Source organism: Trichechus manatus, unplaced genomic scaffold (genome assembly GCF_000243295.1).
Source record: "Trichechus manatus latirostris isolate Lorelei unplaced genomic scaffold, TriManLat1.0 scaffold00024, whole genome shotgun sequence".
NCBI lineage: Eukaryota > Metazoa > Chordata > Mammalia > Sirenia > Trichechidae > Trichechus > Trichechus manatus.
In genome coordinates, this window is record NW_004443960.1 from 19,611,491 (window position 1) to 19,633,687 (window position 22,197).

Here is a 22,197-nt window from a genome sequence, read left to right on the forward strand (position 1 = left end):
ACATAAATGGAAAAACATACCATGATCATGGCTAGGTAGACTTAACATTGTGAAAATATCATTTCTACCCAAAGCAATCTACAAATACAATGTAATCCTGATCCAAATACTAACAGCATTCTTTAAAAAGATGAAAAAACTAATCATTAACTTTATATAGAAAGGGAAGAAGCCCTGGATAAATAAAACACTATTGAAGAGGAAGAATAAAGTGGGAGGACTCATACTATTTGACCTCAGAACCTACTATACAGCTATAGTAGTCAAAACAGCCTGGTACTGGTACAATGACAAACACATTGACCAATGGAACTAGATTGAGAACCCAGATGTAAATCTAGCCACCTGTGGTCTCCTGATCTTTGACAAAGGTCCAAAGTCCATCAAATGGGGAAAAGACAGAGTTTTTAACAAATGATGCCAGCAAAACTGGATGTCTATCTGCAAATAAATGGAACAGGACCCATACCTTACAGCAGACACAAAAACTAATTCAAAATGGGTCAAACACCTGAATACAAAACCAAAAACTGTAAAGATCGTAGAAGAAAAAATATGGTCAATGTTAGTGACCCTAATACATGGCATTAACAGGATACAAACCGTAACTAACAATGGACAAACACCAGAAGATAAGCTAGATAACTGAGATCTTCTAAAAATTAATCACTTAGGTTCATCAAAAGACTTCACCAAAAGAGTGAAAAGACAACCTTCAGACTGGGAAAAAAATTTTGGCTATTACAAATCCGACAGAGGTCTAATCTCTAAAATCTACAGGAAAATCCAAAACCTCTACAACAAAAAGACAAATAACCCAATTAAAAAATGGGCAAAGGATATGAACAGCCACTTTACCAAAGAAGACATTCAGGTGACTAGCAGGTATATGAGGAAATGCTCACGATCACTAGCCATTAGAGAAACGCAAATTAAAACTACAACGAGATCCCATCTCAGCCCGACATTACTGGCACGAATCAAAAAAACAAAACAAATGTTGGAGAGGCTGCAGGGAGATTGGAACTCTTATGCACTGCTGATGGGAATGCAAAATGGTATAACCATTTTGGAAAACAATATGGCACTTCCTTAAAAAGCTAGAAATCGAAATACCATATGATCCAGCAATCCCACTCTTAGGAATATATCCTAGAGAAATAAGAGCCCTCACACGAATAAACATATACACACCCATGTTCATTGCAGTATTGTTCATAGTAGCAAAGGGATGGAAACAAACTAGGTGCCCATCAACAGATGAATGGATAAACAAACTATGGTGCATACACACAATGGAGTATTACGCAACAATAAAGAACAATGATGAATCTGTGAAGCATCTTATAACATGGATGAATCTGGAGGGCATTATGCTGAGTGAAATAAGTCAATCACAAAAGGGCAAATATTGTATGAGACCACTACTATAAAAACTCATGAAAAGTTTTACACACAAAAAGAAACAATATTTGATGGTTACGAGGGAGGGGAGGAGTGGGAGGGAAAAACACTAAATAGACAATAGATGTAAGTGGTAACTTTGGTGAAGACAGTACACAATATTGGGGAAGCCAGCACAGCTTGTCGGAGGTAAGGTCATAGAAGCTCCATAGACACATCCAGACTTGAAGGACCAAATTACTGGGCAGAGGGCTGTGGGGACCATGGTCTCAGGGAACATCTAGCCTAACATAGTTTATAAAGAAAATATTCTACATTCTACTTTTGTGAGTGGCATCTGGGGTCGTAAAAGCTTGTGAGCGGCCATCTAAGATTCTCCACTGGTCTCACCCTGTCTGGAGCAAAGGACAAAGAAGAAAACCAAAGGCACAAGGCAAAGATTAGCCCAAAGGACTAAAGGACCACAACTACCACAATCACCTCTACCAGACTGAGTCCAACACAGCTAGATGGTGCCCAGCTGCCACCACTGACTGCTCTTATAGGAATCACAATAGAGGGTTCCCGACAGAGCTGGAGAAGAATATAGAAAAAAATTCTAAAAAAAAAAAAAAAAAAACACGGTCTTACTGATCTAAGAGACTGGAAAAACCCCAAGAGTGTGGCTCCCAGACACACTTACAGCTCAGTAATGAAGTCACTCCTGAAGTTAGCCCTTCAGCCAGAGATTAGACAGGCCCATAAAATGAAGCAAGACTAAATGTGCACACCAGCCCGGGGTCAAGGACAAGAAGGCAGGAGGGGACAGGAAAGCTGGTAATGGGGAACCCAAGGTTGAGAAGGGGAGAGTATTGTTGACAGTCGTGGGGTTGGCAACCAGTGTCACAAAACAATATGTGTATTAATTGTTTAATGAGAAACTAGTTTGCTCTGTAAACCTTCATCTAAAGTAGAATTAAAAAAAAACAATAAAGTCACCCATTTGTAGTATTTGTGTTACAGCAGTGGAAAGAAACTTAGGGCAGTAAATAAACCAAAAGTAGTTTTGGTCCCAGTAGCTAGTGGATAAGTAATTTCATTGTCTGGATGTCAGCTGCCTCTTCTGTAAAATGGAATAATAATGTCTTACCTACTATAAGGCAGATAAATTAACAAAATTATTAACCAAGTGCTCTCTGCTTAAAACCTGTTATTCACTTTTTAAATCTTAATAAGATAAATGCAAATACAATTAGGAATGTATAGATTTTAAAATGTTTATCTCTAATTCCAGAGCAAAGCACTAATTACATATAATCATTCTTTCGCTTCTTTAAGGTCTTTAGTCAGGAATCATCTTCTCAGATAGGCTTTCCGTGGAGTCTCTCTAAAATTTGACAATTTTTTCTCAACTTTTTATATCTCCTTTCTCTATTTTTCTAATACACTGTATATTTTAACTTATTCTCCTTGATTTTTACCTGTTTTCTTTCACTAGCAAGTAAGCTTTATGAGGGCAGGGATTTTTATCTGTTTTGTTCCCTGATATATGCCAAGGGCCTAGATTAGTGCCTGACAAACAGTGGGCAATCGATAATAATTATTAAATGAATAGTTATCAAGGTTGCAACTTGAAAAATGATAATTAGCCGGATAACAAAGGCCTGTCTTAATATTTTTGCTGTATCTGGTTATATACACTAGATCATTAGTGTTCACTAGAAAATTACTGAAATTGCAGCAAGTTGTTATTTATTCAGTTTCTTGGTTCTTTGAGCATCGTTTGCAACCTTTAGATATGAACCTGTTTAGAGTCATAGGCAGATGTCTTGTGACATGCAATGCCTTCTTCCTGTGGACCTAGCTAACCTGAACCATGGAGAACCAAATCGATTCTACAAGATGATTTAAAAGTACAAAATTGCTTCATTTGGTCTTTTAACGGTTTCTCTCAGGTGCTGGATACCACATAGTCATGGAGAAGAAACCTCATTGTGATGTTGAAGGAATCACTGCACTGATTGATTCTCATATTCCAGATGCCAGTCTAGATAACAATACTGTAACTACATTATCATTTTTTCTACACAAAGAGCATACACAAAGGTATGGATCCACAGAGTTCTAGATGGGTGGTTTTTGGGTGGCCAGAAATAATTTTTAATTTTCTGGGTTTAATAGGCTTAATAACTAGTGTTATTCTAACAAGCCAGGGCTCATGTTATAGCTATCATTTGCCAACTAGTGTTGGGTAGTTCACAGTTGAATTTTTCTCTCTCTGAACAGAAGATAGTGTCTTAAGTTCAAATTTATTCAAGGCTTATTTGACATTTTTATTTCTGTCTTTTTTGGGAGGTTTGTCACTTAGTGGTTAGAGTTTCATGGTGTTTCTAAGTGATAACTAATGGTAGTATGTTTGTAGTTTACAAATATTACACCTGGTGAGTAGGATCCAGGGAAATATTAAGATGATTGAATTAAAAAGTAGCTCAAATGGCAACTCTTGGAGCAGGGGTAACAAGGACACAGAGAAAACAGAATCTAACCACAACATTTAACCAGTTAATTATAGAGGAGTGTTACAGGAATGATAGTTTTACCTGAGATTCCCATGCCAGGTAAGAGAAATGGAAACTAAGATACTCATCAGTGACCTCCAGGGAATGTACTATTTTCATCTTCTTGCCAGAGGTAGTCTACCTAGATATCCCATGGAGGCAAAATGGTTGCCGTACACAAAAAAATGATGAAGGTCTTGTATGACATTGCTCTACATTTCTATCTGTTAAAGAGCTCCTCCATAGAATGAAGGAAATAGCACACAAGGAGCCAGGCAATCCAAGATTCTAATAAGTGAAGAGATCTGAAAGTAAGTGTCCAAGAGGAGGAGTAAAAAGAAGGTGAAAGTCTCCATGGAAACTGTGCTCATTCAGAGAATACATCTGAACTTCGTTGAGAAGCAAAATCAGGGAAAAGCATTATAAAGCATCTGGGAAGAACTTTGACCCCAGTAATGAGGGAGTGAAACAACATGGTACCAAGGAGTAAAGGATATAAAAGAAACTACAACTGGACATTCGTTCATTATGTGGAGACTCATTTAACAGTGTTAGAAGACAACAGCTTTGTTTGGTACTTTATCAAAGCATGGCCATCTATAAGTGCAGAGTGTTCCTGAAAGAAACATGTAGGCAGAAAAACTACTTAGACTTATCACAACATCTGCTCATCCTATATTATAAGTATACAAATGTATGCTTATTATTTGTATACAGTTTGTATACAGATTATCAGAAGAGACCAGGAATAATGACTATGTCATTAATATTAAGTTTAAAATGAGAAATGTAAAGATTGGAAAGCAGGTGATGTTTTCATCATGTCTTCCTAGTAATATGTTGAACATGGAAGAGAGAAAGGAAGAAGCTGAGAGATAAGTAACTAGTCACACAGATTAATATCAACAGATTAGATATGGATTTCTGGGCCATGGGCAGTAGATATAGAACAGCATAAAATATAAATCATAAAGTTGAGGAAGAATGTGTTTGTTCACAATGAAGTTTTCTTTAACAGGATAATTTTAAACTAATATATTGAAAGGAAGAAAGAAAAATAACCAGAATAAAATGCCCATAACCCATTAAATTCATAAAACAGTTTAGTATAGTAGGAAAAGAATAAAATGACAAGAAGTTCTTGGTTATTTCCAAGAATTTGTCAGCTAAGATTAATTGTTCATTTACTTTGTGACAGGCATGGTTCTAAATGCTTTACCTGTGTGTATTTACATGAGAAAACAATGAGGAAAAGACTTGGAAACAATACTTATAACTTCATATATCTATATTCTAATCTATAGAATGTGGCTAACAAAAGTGAACTTGAGATTTTTAAACAAGATTGTAGCTAGTTCTTTGAGAAAACCAATAAATTCTATAAAACTCTAGTCAGACTGATCAGAAAAAAAAAGAGAAGACATGAAACTTCCTATATTTGGAATGAGGTGATGTCCCTACACATGTTACAATATTATATTAAAAGGATATTAAGGGGATATTATAAACAACTCTTTGCCAACAACTACCACATGTCTGTCACTTTGTCGTACTGTGGTGACTTGTATGCTGTGATGCTGGAAGTTATGCCACCAGTATTTCAAATACCAGCAGGATCACCCATGGTGGACAGGTTTCAGTGGAGCTTCCAGACTAAGAGAGACTAGGAAGAAGGACCTGGCACTCTACTTCTGAAAAAAATGGCCAGTGAAAACCTTATGAATAGCAGTGGAACATTGTTTAATATGGTGCCAGAAGATGAGCCCCTCAGGTTGGAAGGCACTCAAAATATGACTGGGGAAGAGCTTCCTCCTCAAAGTAGGGTCTACCTTAATGACATGGATGGAGTAAAGCTTTCGGGACCTTCATTTGCTGATGTGACATGAAACAAAATGAGAACAAACAGCTGCAAACATCCTTTAATAATCAGAATGTGAAATGTACAAAGTATAATTCTAGGAAAATTGGAAGTAGTCAAAAATGAGATGGAATGCATAAAGGTTGATATCCTAGGCATTAGTGAGCTGAAATGGACTGGTATTGGCCATTTTGAATCAGACAGTCTTATGGTCTGCTTTGCCCGGAATGACAAATTAAAGAGGAATGGTGTTCCATTCATCTTCAAAAAGAACATTTCAAGATCTGTCCTAAAGTACAGTGCTGTCAGTGATGGGATAATATCCATACGCCTACAAGGAAGGCCAGTTAATAGGACTATTATTCATATTTACACACCAACCACTAATGCCAAAGATGAGGAAATGGAAGATTTTTACCAACTTCTGCAGTCTGAAATTGATCAAACATTCAGTCAAGATGCATTGATAATTACTGGTGATTGGAATATGAAAGCTGGAAGCGAAGAAGGATCAGTAGTTGGAAAATATGGCTTTAGTGATAGAAACAATACCAGTGATCACATGATGGAATTTTGCAAGACCAATGACTTCTTCATTGCAAATACCTTTTTTCAACAACATAAACGGCGATTATACATGTGGACCTCACTGGGAGGAAAACACAGGAATCAAATCGACTACATCTATGAAAAGAGACGATGGAAAAGTTCAATATCGTTAGTCAAAACAAGGCCAGGGGCTGACTGCAGAGCAGACCATCAATTGCTCATCTACAAGTTCAACTTGAAGCTGAAGAAACTTAGAGAACAAGTCCACAAGAGCCAGAGTACAACCTTGAGTATATCCCACCTGAATTTGGAGACCGTCTCAAGAATAGATTTGACACATTGAACACTAATGACCAAAGACCAGACAAGCTGTGGGATGACATCAAGGACATCATACATGAAGAAAGCAAAAGGTAATTAAAAAGACAGGAAAGAAAGAAAAGACCAAAATGAATGTCAGAAGAGACTCTGAAACTTGCTCTTGAACATAGAGTAGCTAAAGAGAATGGAAGAAATGATTAAAAGAACTGATTAGAAGATTTCAAAGGGCGACTCAAGAAGACAAAGTATTATAATGATGTGTCCAAAGACCTGGAGGTAGAAAACCAAAAGGGAAGAACACGCTCAGTATTTCTCAAGCTGAAAAAACTGAAGAAAAAATTCAAGCCTGGAGTTGCAATTTTGAAAGATTCTAAGGGCAAAATATTGAATGACACAGGAAGCATCAATAAAAGATAGAAGAAATACACAGAGTCACTATACCCAAATGAATTGGTCAACAATCAGCCATTTCAGGAGGTAGTATATGATCAAGAATGAGTGATATTGAAGTAAGAAGCCCAAGCTGCACTGAAGGCATTAGTGAAAAGCAAGGCTCCAGGAATTGATGGAATACCAACTGAGATGTTTCAACAAATGGATGCACGTTGGAGGTGCTCATTCCTCTATACCAAGATGTTTTGAAAGATAGCTACCTGGCCAGCCGACTGGAAGATATCCATAGTTGTGCCCATTCCAAAGAAAGATGATCCAACAGAATGCAGAAATTATCAAACAATATCATTATACCACACACAAGGAAAATTTTGCTTAAGATAGTTCAAAAAACTGTTGCTTCCACAGGGAACTGCCAGAAATTCAAGCTGGATTCAGAAGAGGACACGGAACAAGGGATATCATTGCTGATGTCACATGGACCTTGGCTGAAAGCAGAGAACACCAGAAGGATATTTACCTGTGTTTTATTGACTATGCAAAGGCATTCAACTGTGTGAATCATAAAAAATTATGGATAATATTGCAAAGAATGGGAATTCTAGAAAACTTAGTTGTGCTCATGTGGAATCTGTACATAGTCCAAGAGGCAGTCATTCAAACAGAATAAGGGGATACTGTGTGGTTTAAAATCAGGAAAGGTGTGGTTCAGGGTTGTATCCTTTCACTATGCTTATTCAATCTGTATGCTGAGCAAATAATCTGAGAAGCTGGATTATATGAAGAACACAGCATCAGGATTGGTGGAAGACTCATTAACAACCTGCAATATGTAGATGGCACAGCCTTGCTTCCTGAAAGTGAAGGGGACTTGAAGCACTTACTGATGAAGATCAAAGTCTACGGTATGGATTACACGTCAACATAAAGGGCTCAAACATAGCAATGATTGACAAGATGGTGCAGATCCAGACAGTGTTTTGTTCTGTTGTACACAGGGCCACTATGAGTCGGCATGGACTCAATAGCACCTAACAACAACAACAACAACATTCCAACAAATCTGACAATTTAGATGAAATGGAAAAAAAAATCATTGAAAGACACAAATTAACAAAACTGACTCAAGACATATGTACACCCATGTTTATTACAGCATTATTGACAGTAGCAAAAAGTTGGAAACAACCTAAGTGTCCATCAACAGATAGGTGGATAAACAAAATGTGATACATAAAAACAATGGAGTACTACTCCACCATCAAGAAAAATGAGGTCCGGATACATGCTGCAACATGGATGAACCTTGAGGACATTATGTTGAATGAAATCAGTCAATCACAAAAAACAAATACTGTATGATCTCACTTTTATGAGTAAACATATAGAGACTAGTGTTTATAGGTGAACATACAGAGACCAGTGACTGTTAGTGGTTACCAGGAGCAGGGGGCTGGGAGGAAGAATCATTCTCTAGGCAATAGTGACTTTTTGTTTATGGTGATGGAAAAAGTGGTATCAGCTAGGGGTAAAGATTATACAACATGACTAATGTAATGATATCACTAAGCTATACACAAGAAGAACAATAAATTGGCAAATCTTTTATATATAATCTTACAAGAACAACTGCATTAAAAAGAGAAGACTACAGCCGCTGATACTGCTTAGATGCGACCAAACACCTCACAGGATTAGTTTTCTTGGTTCAGAGGTATAGGGTCATAGTTCTGAGGGACAGTAAAATCAATTGGCATAATACTGTTTTTAGAGTTTATGTTCTACCACTTAATTCAGTGAGTAGTGCCTTGACTCTTAAAAGTTTGTGAGTGGTCATCCAAGGTACAACATTGGTCTGTGTTCACTAGAAGCAACAGAAGAATAAGGAGACCCAGGAATCAGAGAAGGAGATGGAGTACAGAACTAATTGCATCCACGAACTACTGCCTCCTCTTGAGACCAGAACTGGATGGTGCCCAGCTACCATTACTGAACATTTTGATCATGGCCACGATGTTTTGATGGATACTGATCAAAAAGGAGAAGGGTGGATGGAACTTCAAATTGTTAAAGATTCCAGACTTACTGGACCCACCAAGACTGGAGGAACCCATGAAACTGTTGCCCTGTTATTTTTTGTTGTTATAGGTCATCAAGTCAGCTCCAACTCTTAGGAACCCTGTGTACAGCAGTGTGAAACTTTGCCGAGTCCTGTGCCATCCTCATAATCATTGCTATGCTGGAGCCCAGCATTGCAGCCACTGTCAGTCCATCTCATTGAGGGCCTTTCTCTCCTACACTGACGTTTTACTTTACCAAACATGACTATTGCCCTGACATACTCTTTAAACCTTTAATATCCTGAAATCATCTTTAGACTAAGTAATAGTTTAGCTCCAATAGTAAGGAACGTATCCTTTGAGAATTGTGCTCTCTTAAAAGATTGTATATATGAGACCAAATTGACAACAGTAAATCTACAGTATAGTTGAGAAGACTAGGAGAGCAGTAAGTCTAAGTTAAAGATGGTGAAACAGTTTGAGTAAAAATACGAGATTGTTGACACAAAGTAAAGGATATAACCAATGTCACTGAATTATATATGTAGAAATTGTTGAATGAGTGCATGTTTTACTCTGTATATTTTCACCAAAAATAAAATATTTAAAAAACTGACTTAGAAAAATTTTGACAACTTGAAAAGCCCTTTGTTTATTAAATTGAATTTGTACTTAAAAACCTTCACATAAAGAAAACTCGAGGACTAGATGGCTTCAATGATGAATTCTCCCAGACATATAAAGAAGAAATAATTCCAATTCTTTAAAAACTTCTCTAGAAAATTTAAGAGAAGGGGACATTTCTCAACTCATTTTATAATGCCAGTATATTACCCTGATACCAAAATCACTCAAGCATATTATGACAAAAGAAAACTACATACCAGTGAACACGTAAACATACACAGTAATCCTTACCAGATTATATGGGGTTTTGAATATCAGTGAAAAGCTATGCACTGGAATGATCCTATTGCGGAGAAGACTCAAAAGGAACAGGAGAATGATCTTGAAATATGTGAAGAATTGTCATAGGAAGAGGGTCAGATTTCACTGGGGAGTAAGATTAGAACCAGTAATTAAAACTAGGTAAGGTTAGGTGAAATGGAATTCAGCCTAAAACATGAAGGAAATTTAGAAAATGGAGAGTTTTGAGTTCACCATCTCTGAAGGTAATCATAGGTTTGATAGATCCTCATTTGGAATGGGAGATTTGTTCAAGATCTAGGTGGATTTTTTGAGAAGGTGATCTTTTAAACCTAAAATATTGTTAATTCTTTCTGGAAAACTATTCTTTGGAGCCCTTGATGTAACTACAACACAATTAGCAAAACTCACATACAACTCCCCTTGCTATTGGATTAAACCTGTCAGTGCCCAGCTTCTGTTCACTAACTTCATTTTATGTCATTGAGTGGTATCTTTCTTCTGTAATTTGAGAATTCTTTTCCCTTTTGTTGGAGGAACCATATGTGAATAAATTAACTCATCAACTATTGTAGTCCTTAACATATACAGACAATAATTTTATTAGAACAACGAAAGAATTTATATCAAAGGTCAAGTTACATTGGGGAAAAATTTGCTGGGGTAAATCTCTCTTCTTTCCATTTGTTTCACAATAAGAATTGCAGTGAAAACCTATCTTCTAAACTTTTTTCCCACTGCTAACAGGAAATATTTTGGAATAAAACAATACTGAAAATTCGTTTATGCTACTGCTAATTGTCTTTTTCCTATTCTTCCTCTCCTTCTAGGTTTGTAGCTCTGTGTAATGATCTGGAAGAAAAACAGGAAGAACTGGGCATTGCCAGATATGGTGCTTCAATCACTACCATGGAAGAAGTTTTCCTTAAGTGAGTAATGATGACCACGGGGAAAAAAAAAAACAAAAAAAAAACACTGCTATCTCTGAAATCCTACACCATTTTGGGAGCAAAACCCACTCTGTTTGTGACTGGAGTTATCACAATATTATTAAGTTTTTAGTTATGTTAATATTTTATGCTGTTGTATCTCCATATATTCAGCAGAGAAGTGTGTAAGAATTTTGAGCTCAGGCTTGATGCATGTGTGTTTTTGTGATAGAGGGTTTAGAGCTAACCAAGACTAAAGAAAATTAACATCTATGTCATCATAGGAAATGTTCTAGTTCTAACTTGGAGTCCGTACTAAGAATGACTTTAAACACTAAGAATGACTTTAAACTTACCATGTTTCTATAGTCTATGTAATTTGTACATGGTTTGTTTCCTGCACTGTATAAAAGTTCAAAATGAAAGTGCCCAGGGTGTTCAGGGTGACAGTAGGCAAAAACCAGCTGGTGAGCTGTCAAAAGTATTCACAAAATGCCTTTTTTTGGTAAGGTTATGACAGACCTGGATCTAGACTTCGTTCTCTCAGGGCAGAGATTTAATATTACCTGGGGTAATCGCATCACACAAATAAAATTCATAAAAGACTGATGTGTATAAATAAGAAGGCCAGTTAACTTACAATAAGAAGTAGAATGGCCAAAAAGCCATTCAATCAAATGTTCTGTTGCCCCTCTTTATGCAAGCTACACAGGGGCCTAAATTATAATGAGAAGATTACTTAGCATAACTAGAACAAGCTCCATAATGGCAGGGATTATGCCTGTTTTGTTCACTGCTTATACTGAGGGCCTCAAACAGTGTCACATAATAGACACTCAAAAATAAATAACAGCTGATGTTTGAAGCCATTATCTTCACAACAGAGGTTCTACCTGCCACTGGTAATTTACAGGTGAAAACCGTAAGTGTGGAGAACATTTGGAAACTACTGCAAAAGATATAAATAAATAAATGAAACATGGTAAAAATATTTAATGTAAAATGTAATTGGAATACAAGAAGGAAAGGAAAGAAATTAGGGAGGATGAATATTTGAAGAAATAATAGTTTGTAATTTTCCAAAATTGATAAAAGACATCAATCACCCTAAAAGTTCAAGAATTTCAGCAAACTGTAAACGAAATAAGTACTAATAAAGGCATATCTAGGCAAACCCCAAGCATAAAAATTTTAAAAAAGCCAAACCAAGCCACACCTTGTTTAAATTGTTGAAAATAAAAGACAAAGAGATAATCATAAAAGCTTCCATAGAAAAATATGCATTTACTTCAAAGAACCCACAATAAGACTTACAGCTCACTTTTCAGCAGAAATGGTGGAAGCCATAAAAAATGGATGACACATCTCAAAAGTGCTGGAAAAAAAGAACAACCTATAGGTTGAAACCATATGAACTTTTCCGTTTCTCTAGGTCAAAGCTGGTTAAATAACAACAATTTCATATGATTCAACCTAATGGAATTTTGTGTGCAGTGAAAATACCTTCAAAAATTAAAATAAAGATATTTTAAGAAAAACAAAACCAAGACTTCTTTGAAAGACTGAAAGAAATACTGAAAAAAATATTTCATGCTGATGGGAGATTATCCCAAAAAGAAACATGACTATTGGAAAGGGCAATTATATAGATAAATACTAATGAAAATTGACTGTACAAAGCAGTAATTATGTTTTGCAGCTTAAAATTATATAGAATTAAAGTCTCAGTCAACAACAAGGCAAAAGGTAAATGGGGGAAGGTACATGGATTTAGTGTGTCTTAAGGTCTTTGTATTATCTTAGAACTGGGCAAACAATTTATATTAATTAATTTAACAATTAATCTAACTTATTATGTTAATAATAAGTCGGGGATGTATGTTTTAATCTCTAGGGTAACCACTTGAATATTGTCTTAGTTATCTAGTGCTGCCATAACAGAAATACCACAAGTGGATGGTTTTAATGAAGAGAAGTTTATTTCCTCATAGTCAAAGTAGGCTGAAAGTCCAAATTCAGGGCATCAGCTCCAGGGGAAGGCTTTTTCTCTCTGTCGGCCTTCTTCTCTTCAGTGTTCCCCCAGACTAGGAACTTTTCGGCGCGGGGACGCCAGTCTAAAGGTTGCGCTCTGCTCCCGGCACTGTTTTCTTGATGGTATGACGTCCCCCTGTCTCACTGCTCACTTCTGTCTTTTATATCTCAAGAGATTGCCTCAGGACTCAATCCAGTCTTGTAGATCAGGTCCTGCCTTACTAACACAACTGCCACCCATCCTCCCTCATTAACATCATAGAGGCAGGTTTACAACATACAGGAAAATCACACAGTACCAGGAATCATGGCCTAGCCAAACTGATACACACATTTTTTGGGGGGACATAATTCAAACCATGACAAATATATAACTAAAAAGCTAGTAAGAGGAGACAATTTGAAGGATAAAAATACTTGATTAACCCAAAACTAGGTAAAAAAGGAGCCCTGGTGGCCTGGTGGTTAAGTGCTCGGCTGCTAACTGGAAGGTGGGTGGTTGGAATCCACCAGCTGCTCCATGGGAGAAAGATGTGGCAGTCTGCTTCCATAAAGATTTACAGCCTTGGAAACCCTATGGGACAGTTCTACTCTATTTGCTATGACTCGGAATCGACTTGATGGCAACGAGTTTGGGTTTGGTTTATATATATGCCACATATCATACATATATATACCTATGTATACATATACACGTATATACATACATACACACACATGCACCATACCCACTGAGTGGATTCCAACTCATAGGAACAACTGGTAGATTCAAACTGCTGACCTTTTGGTCAGCAGCCAAGCTCAACCACTGCACCACCAGGGCTCCATATATACATACGTATATATATATATGTATATACACACACACACACACACACACACACTTGTGTTTGTGTATATATATACGCACACACACACGTCTGTATTTTTTCTTTTTGTTTATATATACATACACTAGGTAGTAGTGTTTTTCGTTTTTACTTACATATACATACACTAGATAATAGTGTTTTTCCTTTTTACTTATATATACATACACTAGGTAATAGTGTTTTTCCTTTTTACTTATATATACATACACTAGGTAATAGTGTTTTTCCTTTTTACTTATTTATATTTTGTAATACTTTTAGTGAAAATTTATTACCAATGAAGAATAAAAACTTAAGAAAGATGATAGAGAAAAATAGTTACGGACTATATTTTAAAAATCACAATAGTCTCTAATCCTCTTAGTATCAAACAACAAACATACTGCAGGAACATTTTAAAACAGGTTTTTAAATCAATATTTGATACCTTTTTTGAGGCGTACAGAAGTCATTGATCTACTTATTACTTGTGAATATCATAGTTCAGAGTTCATTAATTTTGTATTCCATACAAGTGCTGACAGGAGGGTATTGAAAAGATTTTGATACATCTGTGGTTTAGAAAAAAGTATACCTTTTCATATCATGTATTTTCCACCAAGTATTTTACCATTTCAAATGGAATTAGTCTTTCCTATTTCCCAATATAGTATTATTTCTTTATTCTTCTGTTGTTCTACTAGCATTTCCCCCTTAGGTTATAATTATTTATTTATATCTCTTTATTCTTCTCAAGTGTCCATACCCAAAGACCCAGCTTCAGGCATATGCAGTAGTGAGAAAAATAAGAACATTAAAAAAGTAAAAAAACAAAACAGCTACTATCCAGCGTCCCCATCATTTCATAAGATGAAGAACATTTTAACTCCCAAAGTAAAGACATTATTTTGGATTAAAATTGAGTCCTTTAACTTGAATTAGTTCAGCTTAGTGAACCACACATGTATTATAATTGTTTTTCTCATGTTGCCATATAGTGATAGAAACCTTGCCACTGACTGGCAGCAGTCCTCCGACTGGTTATTGGTAATCACAGCTACTATGCTTCCTCTATGCAGTACTCCTGCTTACCAGTTTGAAAGGCCAAAGAGCCTTCCAAATTTGGGACTTTGTTTGAATATTTCCCAACTGAAATAAATTGAGGTTATGGATAAAATGACTTTGTTCTTTTTTGTTTATATGTGTGTATGTGTGTGTTTGTGTGTAGGGTCAATAAGCTGGCAGATTCCCAAATGGATGGTCAAGCTCTCCAGTCCCCTTCCTTGAAGGACCAAAACAAAAGACACGACAAGGACAAAAATGTGGATGTACCCAGTAATTACAAGAGATCAACTTCAGCTGCTCCGAATGAATTTGCTACCATTAAATTCAATACTGGGGTGAGCATATTCACTAATAATGTAAACCTAGTATGTTTAGTTTTGGTATAAGGTGTACATTTTGTTTAATATCTGAACTTAAAAGATGTTTGGAGTTTAGTCATAGAAGACACAGCCATATATGGAACAGTCTGAACTGTAACCTCATTAATTTTCTGATGTAGAAGAGATGAGTTCTAGATAAAGATGACAGTCACTACTCTCAACATTGTTATTTCTCAGGATCACTTTGAAAAGTTCTCATTCTAAATTTTTTCTCTGTTCTGCGACAGCACCTAAGAGTTATGACTATTTTATTCAGAACATATTGGTTGATCAGATTTTGAACAGTTTCTCACTATGAACCCAGAATATGTGTATTAAACCTTCAAAGGAGATACTGAAACATTGGTCTAGACATTGGGACCCTTCCAAGAAAGAGAAGATATCACAGTGAGGGCAGGGAAACTATAAATAAAGTCTGAAGGCTCTGCCCACCTAAGGGTTTCTTGCACACAATAGTATGGTCCAAAACACCAAATACTGGAGAAAATTGGGAAAGCTAACGTCTTGTAAATTTCTAATGTCTCGGTTTCAACAAAAAATTATAAGACACACACAATGGAAACAGTTGCTCATCCAAATGGACAAGATGGAGGAAGAGAAATCATATCCATGGAAGCCGAAATAATGTACATTTTGGAAGAATATAATACACCAATATTCAACAAGCTCAGAGAATAAAGAAAAACACAGACAAAGAATTAAAGGAACTCAGGAAAAGGATGCCTGAATAAAATGAGAATTTAAATAAAAGAAATCGATACTACTAAAAAGAAACAAACAGAAATACTGGAACTTAAAGAGAGAATAAATGAAATGAGAAACTCATTGGAAGGATTTAATAACAGATTTGATCAGGCAGAAGAACAAATCAATGAACTAGAGCATAAGATAGTCAAAATAGTGGAAGCTGAAGAGCAACAAGAGATGGTTCAAGACTGCTGAGCAGAATTTAATGGAAATATGGGACAGTATCAGGGGAACCAATATAAACATCATGGGGATCCCAGAAGATGAAGAGAGCTAGAAAAAGGCAGAAAGAATATTTGAAGAAATAATGGCATAAAACTTTCCAAATCTGATGAAGGACATCCAAGATGCTCAATGAACTCCAAGTAGGATAAACCCAAGTAGATCCACACTAAGAAACATTATACTCAAGATCTCAAAAACTAGGAGATAATCCTGAAAGCAGCAAGGCAGAAACGAACTGTTACCTACAAAAGATCCCAGTAAGACTGAGTACCGGTTTCTCCTCAAAAACATTGGAGGCCAGAAGGCAATGAAATGACATATTTAAAGCGCTGAAAGAAAAGAGTGCTATATTTTTGGCAAAACTGTCCTTCAAAAATGAGGGCAAAATTAACACATTCCCAGGTGAACAAAAGCTCAGATTGTTTGTATCCACTAGACCAGCCTACAAGAAATGCTAAAGAGAGTTCTTAAAATGGGAAAAAAGGACACTGAAAAGTAACTGTAAACCATATATAGAAAGGAAGATCTCCATTAAAGATAATTGCATGGTCAAGTATAAAGGCAAGTTTTAAGATATTCTTACTTGTTAATTCTAATTGGTACGTCTTTCATGCTTTATAGTGACAAATGCATAATAAATCCATATAAATTCATGTTACAGGGCACGTGATGTATAAAGATGTAATTGGTGATAACAACAACATAATTGGGGAGGAAGGAACTGTATGGGTATAGAGTTTGTATGTTGTTTTTGTTGTTAGGTGCTGTCGAGTCAGTTCCAACTCATAACGACCCTGTGTACAACAGAACGAAACACTGCTCAGTCCTGTGCCATCCTCACAATTGTTATTATGGTTGAGCCCATTGCTACAACTACTGTGTCAGTCTGTCTCATTGAGGATCTTCCTCTCCTTCGCTGACCCTCTACTTTACCAAGCATGATGTCCTGCTCTGGGGACTGATCTCTCCTGATAACATGTCCAAAGTATGTGAGATGTTATCTTACCATCCTTGCTTCTCAGGAGCATTCTGGTTGTACTTCTTCCAAGATAGATTCATTAATTCTTTTGCCAGTCCATGATATGTTCAGTGTTCTTCGCCAACACCATCAGTTCTTCTTCAGTCTTCCTTATTCATCATACAGCTTTCGCATCCATCTGAGACGATTGAAAACACCATGGCTTGGGTCAGGCACACCTTAGTCTTCAAGATGACATCTTTGTTTTTTAACCCTTTAAAGAGGTCTTTTGCAGCAGATTTGCCCAGTGCAATGCATCTTTTGATTTCTTGACTGCTGCTTCCATGTGCATTGATTATGGATCCAAGTAAAATGAAATCCTCAACAACTTCAGTCTTTTCTCCATTTATTATGATGGTGATTATTGGTCCAGTTGTGAGAATTTTTTTCTTTATATTGAGGTGTAATCCATACTGAAGGCTGTAGTCTTTGCTCTTCATTAGTGCTTGAAGTTCTCTTCACTTTCAGCAAGGAAGATTGTGTCATCTGCATAACGCAGGTCTCTAATGAGTCTTCCACCAATCCTGATGCTGCATTCTTCTTCATATAGTCCAGCTTCTTGGACTGTTTGCTCAGCATACAGATTGAATAAGTATGGAAAAGGATACAACCCTGACACACACCTTTCCTGACTCTAAACCATGCAGTATCCCCTTGTTCTGTTCAAATGACTGCCTCTTGATCCATGTACAAGTTCTTCATGAGCACAATTAAGTGTTCTGGAATTCTCATTCTTTGCAAAGTTATCCATAATTTTTTATGATTCACGCAGTCGAATGTCTTTGCATAGTCAATAAAACACAGTTTGTATGTTACTCAAGTTAAATTGGTATCAGTTTAACTCATTGTTATAAATGCAAGATGTTAAATGTAATATTCATGGTAACCACAAAGAAAATATTAACAAATACACACAAAAGGAAAGAAAAACAGAGTCAAAATGGCTCACCACAAAACAGCAGTGAAACACAAAAATTGGTAGCAATAGCGTTTAGCATGGACAAAGAAGTTATAAGACCACACACACAAAAGTAAATAACAAGCTGGCAGAAGTAAATCATTCTTTATTGATAATTACAGTGAATGTAAATGGACTAAATGCTCTAGTCAAAAAGCAGAGAGTAGTGAAATGGGTAAATACGATCCAAATATATGCTATCTACAAGAGACACATCATAGACCCAAGATTGAAAGTAAAAGGATGGAAAAATAATATTGCATGCAAGTAATCACCTCAACAAAATACTAGAAAACCAAATCCAAAGACATATTAAAAGGATTATACACCATGATCAAGTGAGTTTAATCCCAGGAATGCAAGGGTGGTTAAACATTAGAAAATCAATTAATGAAATTTACCAGATTAATAAAACAAAAGGAAAAAAATCACATGATCTCCTCAATCAGTGCAAAGAAGCTTTTGACAAAATCCAACACTCTGATGATAAAAACACTAAGCATAGTAGAAATGGAAGGGAATTTCCTCAATCTAATAAACAGCATTTATGGAAAACCCACAGGTAACATCATACTCATTGGAGAAAGACTAAAAGCTTTCCCCTTAAGATCAGGAACAAGACAGGGATACCCACTCTTACCACTGCTGTTTAATATCGTACTAGAAATCCTAACCAGAGCAATTAGGCAAGAAAAATAAATAAAAGATACCATAACCAAGTTGGGAAGGAAAAAATAAAACTCCTTTTCACAAATGACATGATCCTGTATATAGAAGACACCAAAGAATCCACAAGAAAACTCTTAGAGCTAATTAATGAATTCATCAGAGTGGCAGAATGCAAGATCAACATACCAAACCATTCAGGTTCTTATACATCAGCAATGAGCAATCTGAAAGGAAATTAAGGAAACAATTCCATTTACAATAGTGTCTAAAAGAATAAAATACCTAGGGATAAATTTAACTAATGAAGTAAAAGATTTGTACAATGAAAACTATAAAACATTACTGAAAATTTTTGGAAAAAAAAAAATCTATTGCCATCGAGTTGAAGTGAAGGACATTCCATGCTCGTGGATCAGAAGACTTAATACTGATGAGATGTCAGTACCACCTAAAACAATATGTAGATTCAATGCAATCCCCATCAGAATTTCAACAACCTTCTTTCAGACATTGAAAAGCCAGTTCTCAAATTTATATGGAACTGCAGGGACCCCAAATAGCCAAAGCAATCCTGAAAAAGAAAAGTAGGAAGACTTTGGCACACGTCCCAATCTCAAAACACATTATAAAGCTACAGTAATAAAAACTGTCTGGTACTAGTATAATGATAGACATATAAACCAATGAAATAGAATTGAGAGTCCAGAAATAAAACTGCTCAGCTATGGTTAATTTATTTTTGACATGGGTGGTAAATCCATCCAATGGGAAAAGAGTGGTTTCTTTAATGGACAGAACAACTGGATTTCCACAAACCAAAGAATGAACCTGGACCCATACAATTATATATACAAGTATTAACTCAAAATGGATCAAAGACCTAAATGTAAGAACTGAAACCACAGAACTCTTAGAAGAAAACGTAGGGATAATTCTTTAAGACCTAGTTTTTTTGTTGCATAAGCAACAAAAGACAAAACTCATAAATGGACCTGATCAAATTTTAAAACTTTGGTTCATCAGAGGACTTTATCAACAAAGTGAACAATCTAAAGATTGGGAGAAATTTGGGTGAGGGGGGAACCATATATCTGACAAAGATTTAATATACAGAATATATAAAGAGATTCTACAGCTTAACAACAAAAAGACAAATGACCTTATCGAAAAATGGGCAAAGTACTTGAATAGACACTTCACCAGAGAAGAAATACAAATGACCAATAAGCACATGAAAAGATGCTCAACATCATTAGTCGTCAGGGAAATGCAAATCAAAACTACCATGAGATGTCACTTCGTGCCCAGTAAGATGGCTATGATTTAAAAACAAAAAGAAGAAGAAAACAACAGGTACTGGCGAAGATGTGGAGAAATGATATGGAGAACTCTCATCCGTTGCTGTGGGATGTAAAATGGTACAGCTCCTGTGGAAATTGGTCTTACAGTTCCTCAAAAAATAAAGCAATTACCATATAATCCAACGATTTCACTTCTAAGAATATACCCCAAAATTCTGAAAGTAGTAACATAAACTGATAACAAGTACCCCAGTGTTCATTGCAGCACTGTTAACATAGCCAAAAGATGGAAACAAACTAAATGTCTACCAACAGATGAATGAGTAAACAAAATGTGGTGTATATATATATATATTTATTTATTTATACATACACACACATATATATATTTAAACACACACACACATATATATATATATAATGCAATATTATTCAGGTATAAAAATGAATAAAATACTGATACATTCTACAACATGGATGATTTTTTAAAATATGCTGAGTGAAACAAGTCAGCCACAAGAGGAAAAATGTTGTATAATTACACTTATATGAAATATCTAGAATGAGCAAGTATATACAGATCGAGGTTGATTAATGGTTACCAGAGGCAAGTGGGAGGGCCAGAGAAAGGGGGAATCATTGCTTAGGGGACACTGAGCTTTCCATAGGATGATAGAAAATTTTGGAGGCAGATAACGGTGATGGTTGCACAATGTGGTGAACACAATGTCATTGATTTATTAATGTGAAGATGGCAGATCTTATGTTACACATATATATTTGCCACAATAAAACAAAGAAGAAAAAATTGGGGGGAAAAATCTTCAAAGGAAAGTAGTTATTTACAAGTTTTATGGGTGTGTTTCCCTATAAAATGGAGGAAAATTGAAATGCTGTGATTTAATATTAAACAAAAGTAGGTATAATTTTGTTCTCTTGACAGAAATACAGTGTAGTTAGATCAGAAGCCAGGCCTTAATCTTTTCACCTAATATCTTGCACAAATAAAACTTCTTATACAATCTTGTTGTTTACCCAATTTGTTGGGTTCTATTTAAGGATACATTTGTATTATATGTGTGTATCTTCTACCATAACATTTTGATGCATTTATCTTAAAGAGTTTTAACATGAATAGCCTACTTGGTTCACTAACTATTTTAATACTGTGTTTCTCTCCTCTTTTTAGTTTCCACTTTATTGCCAGCAATTTCATTCCATGTTGGTAAAGAGGGCGCTATTCAGTTGGCGCAACTGGAGGTTGATGTTGATACAAATATTGGTAATTGTCTTTGTCACAGCCTATCTCTCAAAAAATTTGAAAAAAGATAAGAAGGTATCTTCCAGAGAAATAGATTTGGGTCATTATGGTCGAACCATCGTGCCTTACTCAATTTCAGGGAATTCTTCTTTGGCTCTGAATATCATAAAGAACCTTGAGATTTTTCTAAAGTCAAAGAATCAAGAACTTCGGGAAGTTCAAGGTAAGACCCATGTTTTTTAAAAAAGACTGCTGTTACGTGAAAACCTATTTATCACTAACAAAGAAGGGACTTAACTATAGTATTTAACTACCTGATTCTTTCTTTTCCTATTAGTCACCAGTATCATAAACCAAACCCATTGCCATCAAGTTGATTCCGACTCATAGAAACCCTATAGAACAGAGTAAAACTGCCTCATGGGGTTTCCAAGGCTGTAAATCTTTAAGGAAGGAGACTGCCACATCTTTCTCCCATGGAACAGCTGGTGAGTTCGAACCACTGACCTTTTGGTTAGCAGCCGAGCACTTTAACCACTGTGCCACCAGGGCTCCTGTATCAAGAGGCAGCTAAATCAAAGACAAAAATGTACCCTTCAACATTACTGGCCACAAAAGTTAATGGAGTCATGTTGGCTATAGATGCTCTTTCAGCAAATTGTGTCATCTTTCAGTAAATGGGGAAAAGAGCCAAAATACTATATTGTTTGGAA

General features: G+C 36.0%; 1 protein-coding gene across 1 annotated transcript in view; it reads left to right on the forward strand.

The window, feature by feature from the left end:
• Window positions 1-22,197, forward strand: part of LOC101344529 (ATP-binding cassette sub-family A member 3-like) — a 233,463-nt gene that overhangs the window by 137,126 nt on the left and 74,140 nt on the right. The window contains exons 15-18 of the mRNA XM_004373452.2: window positions 3,339-3,489; window positions 10,880-10,978; window positions 15,089-15,260; window positions 21,413-21,707. Of these exons, the coding sequence (XP_004373509.1) occupies window positions 3,339-3,489; window positions 10,880-10,978; window positions 15,089-15,260; window positions 21,413-21,707 (717 nt within the window). The remainder of the gene's footprint in view (window positions 1-3,338; window positions 3,490-10,879; window positions 10,979-15,088; window positions 15,261-21,412; window positions 21,708-22,197) is intronic.